Source organism: Carcharodon carcharias, chromosome 17 (assembly GCF_017639515.1).
Source record: "Carcharodon carcharias isolate sCarCar2 chromosome 17, sCarCar2.pri, whole genome shotgun sequence".
NCBI classification, from domain to species: Eukaryota; Metazoa; Chordata; class Chondrichthyes; order Lamniformes; family Lamnidae; genus Carcharodon; species Carcharodon carcharias.
In genome coordinates, this window is record NC_054483.1 from 110,337,085 (window position 1) to 110,350,648 (window position 13,564).

Here is a 13,564-nt window from a genome sequence, read left to right on the forward strand (position 1 = left end):
TCCCTCTCCTGACATTCACCCAGCTGCCTGCCTCCTGACTTTTAGGGGTGACTGTCTCCCTGAAACTCCTGTCTATTACTGCCTCTGCCTCCCGTATGATACGAAGTTCATCCAGCTCCGGTTCCCTAACTTGGCTTCTCAGGAGCTGCAGCTGGATGCACCTTTTGCAGGTGTAGTCATCAGGGACAATTGTGCTGTCCATGACTTCCCACATGCTGCATTCGGAGCACTCGACTGCCCCAACTGCTGCCTCCATTACCTACTCCTAATTTACTTAAAGGACTTTACCCGCCCCTACCCCACTGGGAGCAAGCTCGTCCACAGCCTCTGCTCACCGAAGCCTCTCGAGCCAAAGCCTCAAAGCTCCACTCCTTCACTGGGCCACTCACACGCTGGCCCTCCTCTTCAACTTCCCCTCCTTTTATTTGCAATCTCCACGCTCTTTTTCACTGACCTGCCTTCAAGATCCGCGCTCTTTTTCAAATGTTGAGTGCAAGATTCCTTCTCCTCAATTCCCTCCTGAGTCGTGGTGACTGCGCTGACTTCTCCCAGAATGCTTCAGTCACTTTTCACCGCACCGTCTGTTGGATTGATTTGGGGATTAGTAAAAAGTTATTATAGTAGTAATTTGTAGCCACGTGTATGTGTTTAATTTGTTGTTAAATTAATAAATGTTTAATTTAGGTTTATATAAAAACCACAAGACTTGGAGGTCTTATTCCTACTGAATTCAAAGTCTGCATCTTGAAATTACAAATTGTAAAGATGGATTGCGACAGTTCTTTCAAGTTTCCCTCTGGGATTTGAACAACTCAGCCTTTACCATCAGCTGTGTCATAATAACCTTGCACATAGCACACACCTGTCACACTTCATTGTGCTAAAAGCACACAAGGCCAGATATTTCCTGCTGGTTTTTCTGGACTTTCTCAAATGGCAACAGAGTTGGGTTTTACAAGCAACTGCCAAGCTGTAGAAATCTCAGTTGGCAATTAGTCTTAAAATGACCACATGATGTTTCATTTACATCTTTTTAGTAGCCTTAAAGGTGACCCTGATCAAGATTACTTATCAGTAATACCATGGAAATCAGCCAGCATGGACTATATTATAATGATGTTAATACAACAATAAAAGCCATATTTTCCCAAGTTCAATTCAGAGCACCCCCTCCAAATAAAAACTGTCAACATTAATAAAGTCAAAAGTAACCTTTTACACACTTAGTTTGTGCTTGTTTTGAACTGCTTCTATACCTGAAACAATTTATAATATTTATTGTGCATATACATAACAAATAATTTGCACACAGTGTTACCATAGCCATCCTTTACTAGTGAATTCACTAGTAATCAGCAGAAAATTACAACCAGATGCATCTTGTTCCAATTTTTATTGTGTCACCAAGTCAACAATTACATTTACAACAGTTAGATTTCAACAGTGGTAACAGGGTGGAACATTACTTGTTTAAAAAAATACATATAAAGTAAATATGAATTTTAACTTTTTAGAGGTAGCATACTTTGTGAATTATTCACTGAATCTAAGAGCACAATACATGCAATGATTTTTCTAGTACAAATGACAATAAAGTGCTAATTCGATTAATGCATTTGAAAGCACAACATTTTAAACAGAATTACAGGATGCTCTCCTATTCTATGTCCAATATGAGCCATCATATAAAATCTCCATACAAAAAATAATCCATGCGTTTGCAACGTACCCAGGATAGGAATGGAAACGAGAGGCTCGTTGACTAGATTGGGTTTGAGCTACTTCCCATTATTGGCTGAACTGAGAAACAAAGCAACTATATTTTTCCCATATGATTAAAGCAAAATACTGTGGATGCTGGAAATCTGAAATAGAAACAGAAAATGATGGAAAAACTCAGCAGGTCTGACAACATCTGTGGAGAAACAGAGTTGATGTTTTGAGTCTGTATGACCCTTCGTGCTGAAGAAGGGTCATACAGACTCGAAATGTTAACCGTTTCTCTCTTCACTGATGCTGTCAGACCTGCTGAGCTTTTCCAGCATTTTCTGTTTCTATATTTTTCCCATGTTCTTATTCCTTAATCACAGCTCAGTGAAGGGAACAAATACTTTGTGTTTATATGCAATTGGCAAAAGCACCTCACGTGAACATGTTTGTCATCATCTTTAACTTTTCATCTCATTCTGGTTAGGCTAGAAACCTCTGTGCTCAGCCACTTGCACCTCCTCCTCAAAAGCAATAGATTTGACCAAATGTTTAGTGACCCCTCTAGTGTCTCTCTTCCTCAGCATCAGTTCTATTCGCCCATCCATACAAGACCGAAGGACACTCTTTACATTAAAGGTGCTATATAAATGTAAGCGCTTATTGAGTGGCATCCACAAATAGTATACTCTACTCCTTTTGCAGCACAGTCACCGAGTAGCTCAACAGTTTTACCAGTCACAAACTGGGAGCATTGCATTGGTCCCAAACACAGCATTAAATCTATGAAAAAGCTGGGAGTGCAGATTCAATAGAATAAATATATGGAGGTAAATTTTACCTTTCAACATACAATTGGTGTGGCAGGAGCACCCATCAGGCATGGGGTGTGGAGGTAGAAGTGCTCAATTCACAGCCTGCAAGATTTTTGTCCAATCGTGCAGGCCATGAACTGGGTGCACTGATTTATTCACTTAAGTTCCCATTACATGCTCCCATCAATGGCGGTCAATTGTAAAATTTACTTCAATGCGTTATCAGCCAAGTCTTACAAAAAGGGCTCTAATTACCAGAGGAAATCTTTATGAACAACCTTCCATTCACTATGTAAGAATCACAGTTGAAGAGAAAACATAAAGGCTAATCAATCCTTAAAAAAGACTTTTCTTGCCAATTTCCCCTTTCTCTCCAGAAGGCACTCCGATACCTTGGTCACGTGATCTCTGTTCATTAATATTTTTCATGCATTCCCTGGCAAATTATTCAATCAAGGAACACTGATTTTTTTTTTTGTTAAGCGAGTTGTTTCCTTTCTCCTGTCCTTTTCCTGAAACATCTTCCTTGTTAATGCATTCTGAAAACAGACAGCTTTATAGTTTGAAGGAGAGTAATTTTTCAACACAAAATATAGAATATTGGTTTGGAAATGATTCCCAATCCTATAGATCAACTCAAAGAAGCGTCACAGCTTTATAGGACGAAGGGGAAACTGCAATGACCTTAGTTATGATGGTTATAATACTTACTCACTCACTACATGTTGCCATTTCACTGCTTGCTCTAACCTGAAGTTGCCATGCCAGTTGTCTGATTTTGGCTCAGGCAGGCACTATAGTTTTAAGTGGGGTGTTTTTGTAATCCAGATACTGGTGGCCTGGGACTTATATTTTTCTTGGCAAAAAACAAAAAAAGTGGTTCTCTCCACAACAATAATCACGCTGTATTCTCAAAAAAATACACATTTCAAAGTTATGCATTCCCCTGTTTTTCATTAAAATAATTTTGTTCTTCCTTCAAAAGACTGATTTTTTAAAAATAGAAGTAATTGCCCATCTCTACTCACTTTTCTTATGATCTGGAGGCACTGGCAAGTAAAATTTGCAATGAATCATTCTCAGCAAATATCAGATCTCAAGTCACAACCTTACTACCGGGCCAGAATAGAGTTGAAAAGAACCAACCCTAACCTGCACCCATTATGCACAGTTACAACAACTTTATTCATTCAGAATCTTAACAGGAGACTGTAAAGATAAATTATGCCAAATGCTATCCCATTTTCATTATCTCCAAGTTAAAAGTTAAAGGATAGGTCGTTCTAAATTTTTTTCCAGTGGAGAAAGAAACTATTCTGTTCCTGGGTCTCTTTATTCCAAGGCTCCCAGTTACTTGTCCCCTCTGATTTTTCTCTTCCTTTTTATTGCCTTATTAGGGAATGGCACTGATCCTGTGCTAGCATAGTGAAATCGGGAAATTCAGTCAAGATCAGTTAAATATTCAATAAATAAAGGGTTAAACAAAATATAAAAATATAAACATTTCTTATTTGGAATTCAGTCTTATCATCATCTCAGTGAACTCCAGTGTGAATTAATAGTAATCTATTCTTCTTGTGTTGGGTGATTCACCATGAAGTGACTTGACTTCAGCGTCTTTTGAATTGCATTGAGACCTTCTTAAAGGTTTTGCTGCTGTGAAGCAATTTGTTTAGTGCTATTGGTTCCCTGTAGAAAGTACAGAGTAGTCGTACAATTTCTGGAAATCTGAAATTAGAAAAAAAAATAAGATGCTGGAATGCAAAGAAACTCATCTGTAGCTTAAGGAGAAAGATAAGTTACATGTTTAGGTGTAGCCTTTTATCAGGATTCTCAGTTTGACTGGAGAAGCCTTATAGAGGGCCTGGTCAATGTCAATCTCCATAAAGCATTACAACAACTTGCCATTCTTTAAGAGGCTGATTTGACCTGCATTGTATTCCTTTAACTGTCTTTGCACCTTTCTCGATTTTAAGTCTTTATGTGGGCTAGTGAGTCCCCTGATACCTTATTCAAGTCTTTGGGCAAAGCGGCTTGAAAAAATATGAGGAGGATATTCAATCATGAGGACATCACCCAAAGTCCACGTCCCCGCGCACACACACTCTCTTTCCATTAATGGTCACAGGATGGAAAACTGACTGACTTCAACCCCCCCTTCTCCACCTCACCAAACTCCTTCCCCAGTCCAGAGGCACTGAGATCAGTTGTAGCTCTTTTGTGGCCACCACCAGCTGCTCAAATCAGCTAACTCAATATTAGCACCTGATGTTTAACATACATATGGTTTGGCTGCGTTTGCACATTAATTGCACATAAAACTCCTAACGAATTGCAAGTAACATCGTAAGGACCCTTTTGATGTATTAATGGTTAATTGATAACTCTTAACCCAATCCTTTTTCTTTCCCTATTTCTCTCCAATTCATCCTCGTTTTCAGTCCTCTTCGTTTAATTTTACATCCCCTATCCCCCCGTTAGGATACACTATTTGTTCCATTGTTCACCAAGGTCCTTGCTGCCCTTGCCACACTACTAACTACTTACATTTCCAGCAACTTTGTAGGCATAACTTTTTAAAACCTAAACATACAGGAGCAAGTCACATGGGCACACTGCAAGATGCCCAACTTGAGCAAAATCAAGCCCAGTGTTGTTCTTAAAAAAATATTGGAGGGAGGATAAAGGCTATTCAACTGGGTGGGGTATTTGGGTGCAGGATGCCACGTGGTGGAGCCATCAGGAATAACCAAAATCGACAGACCTACTTCTGAAAAACTTATGCAAAGTAGTACAACATTGGCACAAAAATGAATAAAAACTTTTCAATTTTACCTTTTTTAAATGCAAAAATTTCTCCCTGCCTCCATTGAAAGCACTAATTGTTTCAGGGCTATGGTTTCACAAATACTGGTAACCCTCCAATTATTCACTCCAACAAGGGCCGTGCAGGTACACAGCATCGCACTATTCAACCGTGAAGGACATCACAGCTGATTGCAATATCTTAATCTTCTGAAATACCTTTCAATCTTTCAGCTAAGCAATCAAGGTCAAAATCAGGAACTGCTCTTTTCGCACTTGTTCACCAATTTACAAGCGTCAAGCAATGCGCGTATTTGTTTTTAACTGAAGGGCAATCCACAAACTATCAGGATTGCACCTCTCCAAATAGCTTAACGAAATTCACTTGTAAACAGCTGACTCATACTGACCAGGAACTATAATATTTGATCCTTCGTCAGTGCCGATTTCAAACCGTATGGTGCAACGGGTGCTAGAATTGGCCTCAGTGCCTGAGGTTTGGCAGAGGAAAATGACCCAGGCTTCCTGCTCTGACTTGCCATTCAGTGACCCCTGCTATATACTTCTGGCAAGGAAATGTATACTTTTTAACAGGTCAAAGAGCGATGACCTTCTGGCTGTCAAAGGACCTGGTATCAAGGTTCATACCAGTTACCTCACCAAGGACTCATTGCCTAAGGGTGAAGAAGGGAGGCAGAAAATTGTCAGGAGAAAAAGAGGACTGCAAAAATTGTAATTCAAGATGTGAAAAGGCTGAATAAATCTACAATGTATGCAGCCCCTTGGAGTTAAATTATGTTTTCATGGTCCAACTATGATTGTGAAATAGTTTTTGTGTCCTGACGCAAAAGCTGTAGTATAAATTGAGTACAGCCACCAATGTGATAGTGTATTGAATTCCTAAGAGGATGGTCTTACTGCTTTAATTTCCACTGGCTGCAGTATAACCGCAGCAGCTGCAAAGTATGTTTTAGACCATCTCAACGTCAGTGCAGGACGAAGTGCCCCCCCCAGCTCAATGCCAAAATTAACTGAGATTTGGATGGCTGAGCCAGCAGTATAACTTGGTGTCGTAAGATTAAACTGCTTTGAGGTACCTGTCTCAACTGGGTGATACTTTGAGCAAACAAACATTCAGTAAAAGGCTTAGAAACTCAAAGGGTCTGTGACAATGTGCAGTAATGACATGAAGCAGAATTTGTGCCACAAAATGTGCAATGCTTAAGAGTAATGCACTCAGAGCAGGTTTGCAAGCAAGCTGTTTCTGAGATGGGGCATGAGGGAGAGAGAGGTGAAACAGCACAGCAAGGATAGAGAAAAGGAATAGAAATGTCCTGTTTAAGAATATAGACAGCCATTCATATACAGTACTGTTTTTCATATGAAACTAGTGATTACTTTTTCTCGGCTATTTCCTACAGGATATTATCTACGGGATAATAGGTTACCATTGCAAGGCTACGGATTCAGGTAACATTATACACTACCAATGCTTTTGAAACAATAGGTATTGCAGTAGTGAATCCGTAAATATTAATTACTCTCTACAATATATATTTGAGATAATCACAATAAAATATTTATCTGAAAAACTTCAGAGGTAATACAATTCATAATCACAGCACTTAATCTGCAGTGATTTGGGCTGTAGCATGCTTTGTATGTATTAAACAAGGTGATACATGGAGGGGCAGGATTTCCTCTTGCTAAGATAGTGACATAGTAAACATAGTAGGAAGTTTTCCCACACATACAATTTCTACTGAAATTGTAAAAGCATTCCTTTAGAATACATTTATCATTTCACTAGGAAATGGGCCTGCTGTTTTTACAACTTTGCTAATATATAGCGACAAGAAATCTGCCCCCCTCCCCACCCCCCTCCCAGGATTGCGTGTTACAAGACAAAGACACATCAAAGGGGCTCATATCATCTTGTGAACTGAAAAAAGCAATGCTCCAATGGAGCATCAGTGCTATGTGAAACCTGAGAGATGTTACATTCCTGAAGCATACTTCAATCTGTGCCACAGAAATGAAGTGTTTACAGTATCACAACACGCCTAAGTTATAATGGGAGAGTGGGCGGGTGGGGTGGGGGTGCAGCAGTAGGCTGACAGGAACAGAGACTTTCATTGAAAAATAATATTTTACATTGTACGATCCTTTGGACACATTATATAAAATGCTAAAATCAGCTATTTCAAAATCTATATAGTTTGTTCCTCTTAAGTAAAATGAAACAGCAATGAAAAACATGCAAAACCCAAATTCTTGATTCAAAGTATCAAATGAGGAAAATTGTCTCAAGTTACTTGGGCCCCACTATCTGCTTTAATTTTGTTTCACGTTTACAAACACTGCTAATGTCTGACTATCACAGCTTCTATTATTTGGGCTCTGGTGTAAGGAATGGTTCACAATCAGTGAGTGATTCTCCTCGCAGCCCATCAAGTGACTCTTTTGCTTTAAGCTTGTTGCTTTGCTGGAGATGTCAGGCCTTTAGCTGAGGTACGTTTAAATTCTCTTCAGGGCTTTTCTCACTGTCCCTGGAGGGCTTCCTCTTTTTGCCACCTACAGAGAGTTACAAAAACAAAAATATTAATTTCGGAAAATACATACATTTGCAAGTTCTAAGAATGGTAATTATGTCACTGGACTAGTCCAGCGGCCTGGACTAATAATCCAGAGACAGGAGTTCAAATCCCACCATGTGACTGGAGAATTTAAATCCAGTTATTAAATAAATCTGGAATAGAAAATGAATATCAGTAAAGGTGACCATGAAACTATGCTGTAAACCCATCTTGTTCACTAATGAATTCAAGGAAAGAAACCTGCTGCCCTATCCGATCTGGTCTATGTGTGATTCCAGACCCACGTGAATGTGTTTGACTCTTAACTGCCCTGAAGTGGCCTAGCAAGCTGCTCAGTTGAATCAAAACTGCTATGAAAAATTGTAAACCACGCAGCCTGCAAGGGTTCAAGAAGGCCACTCACTACCACCATCTCAAGGGCAATTAGGGTTCGGCAATAAATGCTGGCTTAGCCAGTGACGTCTGCATCCCCTGAATGAATAAAACAAAGTCCAAGTGTGCTCACTTGGTTCACCTTTCATGAGTCAAAATGTTGGGGTTTCAGCTCCTAACCTAGATTGAAACTAAGGACGTGATGGGAATGGTTCCAGCAATGAGGAACTTCAGCTACATGGATAGATTGGAGAAGCTGGACTGTTCTCCTTGGAGAAGAGAAGACTAAGAGGAGATCTGATAGACATTCAAAATCATGAGTAGATAGGGAGGAGCTGTTCCCAATGGCAGACAGATCGAGAACCAGAAGGCACAGGTTTAAGGTGATTGGCAAAAGAGGCAATGGGAAAAGAGGGGAAAAAAATTATGCAAAGAGTGGTTAGGATCTGGATTGCACTGCCTAGAGTGTGGTAGAGGCAGATTCAATCAAGGCCTTCAAAAAAGAATTAGATCATTATCTGAAAAGAAAAAAATTGTAGGGCCACAGGGAAAAGGCAGGGGAGTAGGACTAGGCAAGTTCTGCAGAGCACTTGCACGGACATGACAGGCCTGTGCTGTAGCCATTCTACGATTCTAAGAAACACTACTGTAACATTGAGGCTGTTGGAGGTGGATGAGACGTTAAATCCAGATCCTGTCTGAGCTTTACTGTGATTCACATGGACACCAAATAATCCCATTACATGCCTCAAAGAAAAGCAGGGAGTTCTCTCTAAACCATGGGCAAGCATTACTCCATCAGTTAATATCACCATAAAATATCAACTGGCTGCCCAACAATGACTGCATGTGGAGCACTGCAGGCTCAGAACAGCTGCCCTGTCTGGCCACATAACAATGGCCACTGTATTCCAGAAGTATTTGGATGTGTAGAAATTGCTAGACAAATAAAGAGCAAAAGTCCACCTAGTTTGTCATTTTCTGTCTTGTAAGTTGCAAGATGTGACAATGGAGTTGTTAACTAATCGTAGCAATCAATCTCCATCAATTAGTCTATAACAGACACAGACATGAGGCGAGATAAGCCCCAGTGGAGGAGAGCTATGGGAACGGCACATGTTCCTTCCAAGCATTGCCGCACTCACCATATCTTTTCTCCAATTACCCATATCCCAAAATGTGAGTGAAGCACTTTCAGATGTGTTGAGATACGTTATAAATGTAAATTTTATCACAAATTAATTTAAATAATTTATTTAAAGAAGAGAAACACATTGGGTAGCATGAGCGGGTTTGACATAAATGAACTACAGGATTGAGTGATCAAAGTTAAAGGCTTCTTGGCTTCTATGGTTCAATACCAAACGTCACAGTATCTTTACTCACTGAGCCATCGGGAACTTTGCTTAGTATTTTTACTCTTTTATGAAACAAAAAATATCTATCTGTACTGTACTTTTAAAAAAAAATCAAACGTCCCAAAGATTATTCTAGTTATAAATGAGCACAATTCATGTCACTTCAAAAAGTGGCAGTGTTAACTTTGTGGCCAGACAATTATCACCTTTTGCTACTACTGTCCTGAATATTAAGGATACGTGTGGACAATCTGCAGCCTGTTCCAGATCAGTCTGCTTGTGATTTCAGCCAGAAGGTGTAACCTTTCTCTTTTAGCAAAATCCCCTCAGTGCAGTACTGAGGAAGAGCTGCATTGTTAGAGACGATGGCCTTTTGACGAATTGCTAAACTGCCTGCCTGGTCAAGTGGATCTAAAAGAGTTTATAACGCTTTGTTTTGAAGGAGAGGAGCTGGAAGTGACCTGGCCAGTCATCACTCAGCCAACACCATTAGAAACAGATCAACTGATCCTTATTCTCACTGCTATTTGTGGTGCCTTGCTGGGTGTAAATTGCATAAATCCCATAAAACAACACTAAGAACATTTCAAAAAGTAGTTAATTGGCTCTTGGGTATTTTGCAATATCCCATGAAGGTGAAAGGTGTCAGATATTTGTGTCTTTTATTTTGCTTATCTATCTTATACGTTTTTATGGTGCTTTTCTCTGGTTCAGGCCTGTACAAATTGGTTATTAAATGCCTTGTAGGCTACCACTGTGTTTGCTACAGAGTCTAGGATGACCACGAATAGCTGAGTGCTGGAAAAACAATCTATATTTTATTTCACTCATCAAGAAATATACCTTGAACATTAATCAGAGAGAAATACATTTTAAAAGCAAATTAAAAGCATATTTACTGTATCCATGAGTTCATCAGTTTGGCAGGGAAGACGAAAAAGACCAGAAAAGAAGCAGATGGGGGATAAATGCATTCATACAACACAGTTGGACAGTTACCTTGTTTGCAGCCTGTGCAAATCATGAGCTCACAAGCCAATGAAAGTCTGGGGGAGAGTAATTATAAAAATATTTACAATTCTTTTTAAAATGCATCAAATTTCCTGCCTCGATTGGGAACCTCTAATTTTAAATCTCTCTCCCCTTCGGCTAGCCCGCTGCCAGCACTAACTGGGAACAGCTACCAAGCCCCAAAGCAGCTTCGCTCATTCATTTTAATAGGTTCAGAACTTCAGACTCCCCCGGGAGCTGATCCAGAGTCTATGATCGCTGCGATCTCTGCTGCCAGTATGTGCGTTCCCAGGACCAGGAAGCCCTGGATTGGCCTGAAGAGCGGTTTGTAAATGTGGCCCTATCTAAAAATCAATAGTGCTGCGCAGAATGCAACAATGCCACAGGAGTGGACCGAAGGGAAGCAGCTTTGAAATGACAAAGTCATGTTGGGAACTAATTTTTTTAAATTATGGGAGCACTTCAAACAGAAAAAAGCTCTCCCTGGATCTCCCTTTCACTTTGCACCAGTTTATGAAGGAAATTTCCAGCCCTAGGGCAAATGCAAGTCATGGGTGGTCCTCTGGCTCCCAACATCAGTAATCTATCAAGTTAGATTAACCCCTTTGTCAGCCTACCTAATAAGAATATGATTGGCCACACATGGTGCAATACTACTGGAGGCAACGGTCACAAGTATCAGCTCTAGTTACCATTATATCAGTACTGATACATTTTATTTGCATTTGTTCTGGGCTTAAGGTTGACCTACAGCAAACTTGTAATTGGTAGTTATTCTGCCTTAGCTTCAGTAAAATCCTCCACCAACAGGGCAGTACAGGACTATGTACCAGTACAAATCTGGCATTTACGATACTAATCTCACTCATCCAGTCAGCGGAAAATATGGAGTTCAAGGAAGATCAACCACTCCACCTTGTTGTGCACCATCCAGCAAATAGACACAAAGAAGAACTTAGGAGGGGAAACAGGAGGAGCTGGAGGAGAAAATAAATAGGGGCAGCAGGGGAAGCAGTTTACACATAAATTTAAAAAAAAGCTTCCATAATCTGAAAGTGGTCTGAGAACACCACCATGGCTCAAATCAAATTGGTGCAAAAGGATTTACTGAACCACTGTCACCTTATAGTTGGAAAGCAAGAATAGCACACACATTCAGTAATCACAGCAGGTTGGTGGGGGGAGGCCCTGAGTGGTGGTGTCAAGCTGATTGGAAATGAACACAAACAGTTATCAGCTTAACAGAAAGTGACTGTATCTTAACTTGTCCCATGGGATACAAAAAGCAGTCAATAGCTCGCATCAATAGGGTTGTGATCGATTTCAGTGACAAGATGAGGAAAATTTGGCATCAAATTACCCATTGACAACACCAAATGAAATGGTATATTTTGCAGATGAATTTATTAAAACACAAGGCTGCAAAATGAGTTATTTTTCTTAACTTATGGATGACAGGGAAAAATCCTATTGAGAGTTTCAATATTTTCATGAAGATTGAAGAAATCTCAAAGCTGTAATAATCATCTCAAACGAATGGTAAGATTTAATCTAGGATTGAGGATATAAAATTCAAATTGTGTGTTCTTTGGGTCTGGCTTTAGACCAAATGGGTTACAGAGACCAAATTCAAATGTTGTTCTCTACTTGACATACTTGTCAAGGCTCATAACAAAACCATCCTAACTGAGGCAAAGATAAATCTCACAGGCCTGGCCACTCAGATCTAATCGAGACATGGAGGTGATTAGGGCCAAGACTGTGGGTAGCTGAGGAATGATTTGGGTTTGGGTGTTAAGTCTGAGATTGGTTCAGGGAGCATGGTGCAACTTGAGTCACAGCCTTGATGAGCAAAGGCACGAAGGGCAGGTCAAACTTGACCCTTGGAAGTATGGTTGGTTAGCGTAGCTGGGGAAAGTGAAACAGTCCCGATTAGCAGCAAGAGCAAATTCACGCAATACTTCTTAATCTGAGAGCATAAAAGAATTGTCGATAATCCAGACGAGCCAAATAGCCAGTCTCTGCGTTGCTGTACACGTAATGTAATAAGTTGCCAGGATAGATTGTTAAAATGGTCAGTATAATTGGCTAAGAAAAAACAATTGATGGTGCTTTAGAAAAGAGGATATAAAAGATATTCTTAGAATACCTTAGGATAGAACACGGAGTTTTGAATCTAATGGACGGCTCCTGTTCCTAAAAATGCTCATTTTCTCTGTCCAAAATCCAGCATAGACTCTCCATGTACTATAGCCATAATACCTGTATTGCATTTCACAGAGACAGGGTTTCTTTTAAATAACATTAACAGTTGCACTAACTTAGTTTCCTCAGGAGCTTTTTGCCAAGTGTCTCTTCTGAGCCGCTAAGTGAGGTGCTGTTTTTCCACTCGGGATTGTTGACCTCAGGATCAATGTTTATGCTGGTGTTTTCATCATCTGAAAATAAACAGAAAATTAACTGACAGCTTAAAAGGGTAAAGATCTCTGATGCATTTATTTGAAATCTTTAACTCATTAAAGAAAGGGCTTTGAAATGCTTTCGGTTTCTTGCTAGTAATTTCCACAGAGCCTCTCTCAAGTATCTTCCTTTCGCTCCACCATTCTTTTATTTGTTTCTAGCACACACTGCGCCCTAGTACAGAAAACAGACAGAAGAACTGCTCACGAAATTCTGCTGTCAATGGGGCTCCTCAGCTTACAGTGAAGGGATACAAGAGAGTGGTACAGTATGACACCCGGCAATCTTTTTTTAAAAAAAAACCCTCATCCCCACCCAATTTTCTCCATTTGGTTCCCATGTGAGCCACCACTTCCTAGGATGCTGGCAGACCACTGATTCCCTACTTAAGTAACCTTTTCTTTATGCATTGCATTGAGCATTGGCAGATTACTGACTG

The 13,564-nt window shown here is 40.0% G+C and overlaps 1 protein-coding gene across 4 annotated transcripts in view; it reads right to left on the bottom strand.

Annotated features, from left to right (window-relative positions):
- Positions 1 to 7,493: 7,493 nt before the first annotated feature.
- Positions 7,494 to 13,564, bottom strand: part of LOC121290015 (metal transporter CNNM1) — an 86,200-nt gene continuing 80,129 nt past the window's right edge. For 3 of the 4 annotated variants that reach the window (XM_041210145.1, XM_041210144.1, XM_041210143.1), the window contains 2 exons: positions 12,987 to 13,103; positions 7,494 to 7,901 (listed from right to left, as the gene is read on the bottom strand). In XM_041210145.1, the coding sequence (XP_041066079.1) occupies positions 7,822 to 7,901; positions 12,987 to 13,103 (197 nt within the window). In that variant the 3' untranslated portion in view covers positions 7,494 to 7,821. Of the gene's footprint in view, positions 7,902 to 12,986; positions 13,104 to 13,564 lie in introns of those variants that run through there. The other variant, XR_005945695.1, reaches the window with a different exon arrangement.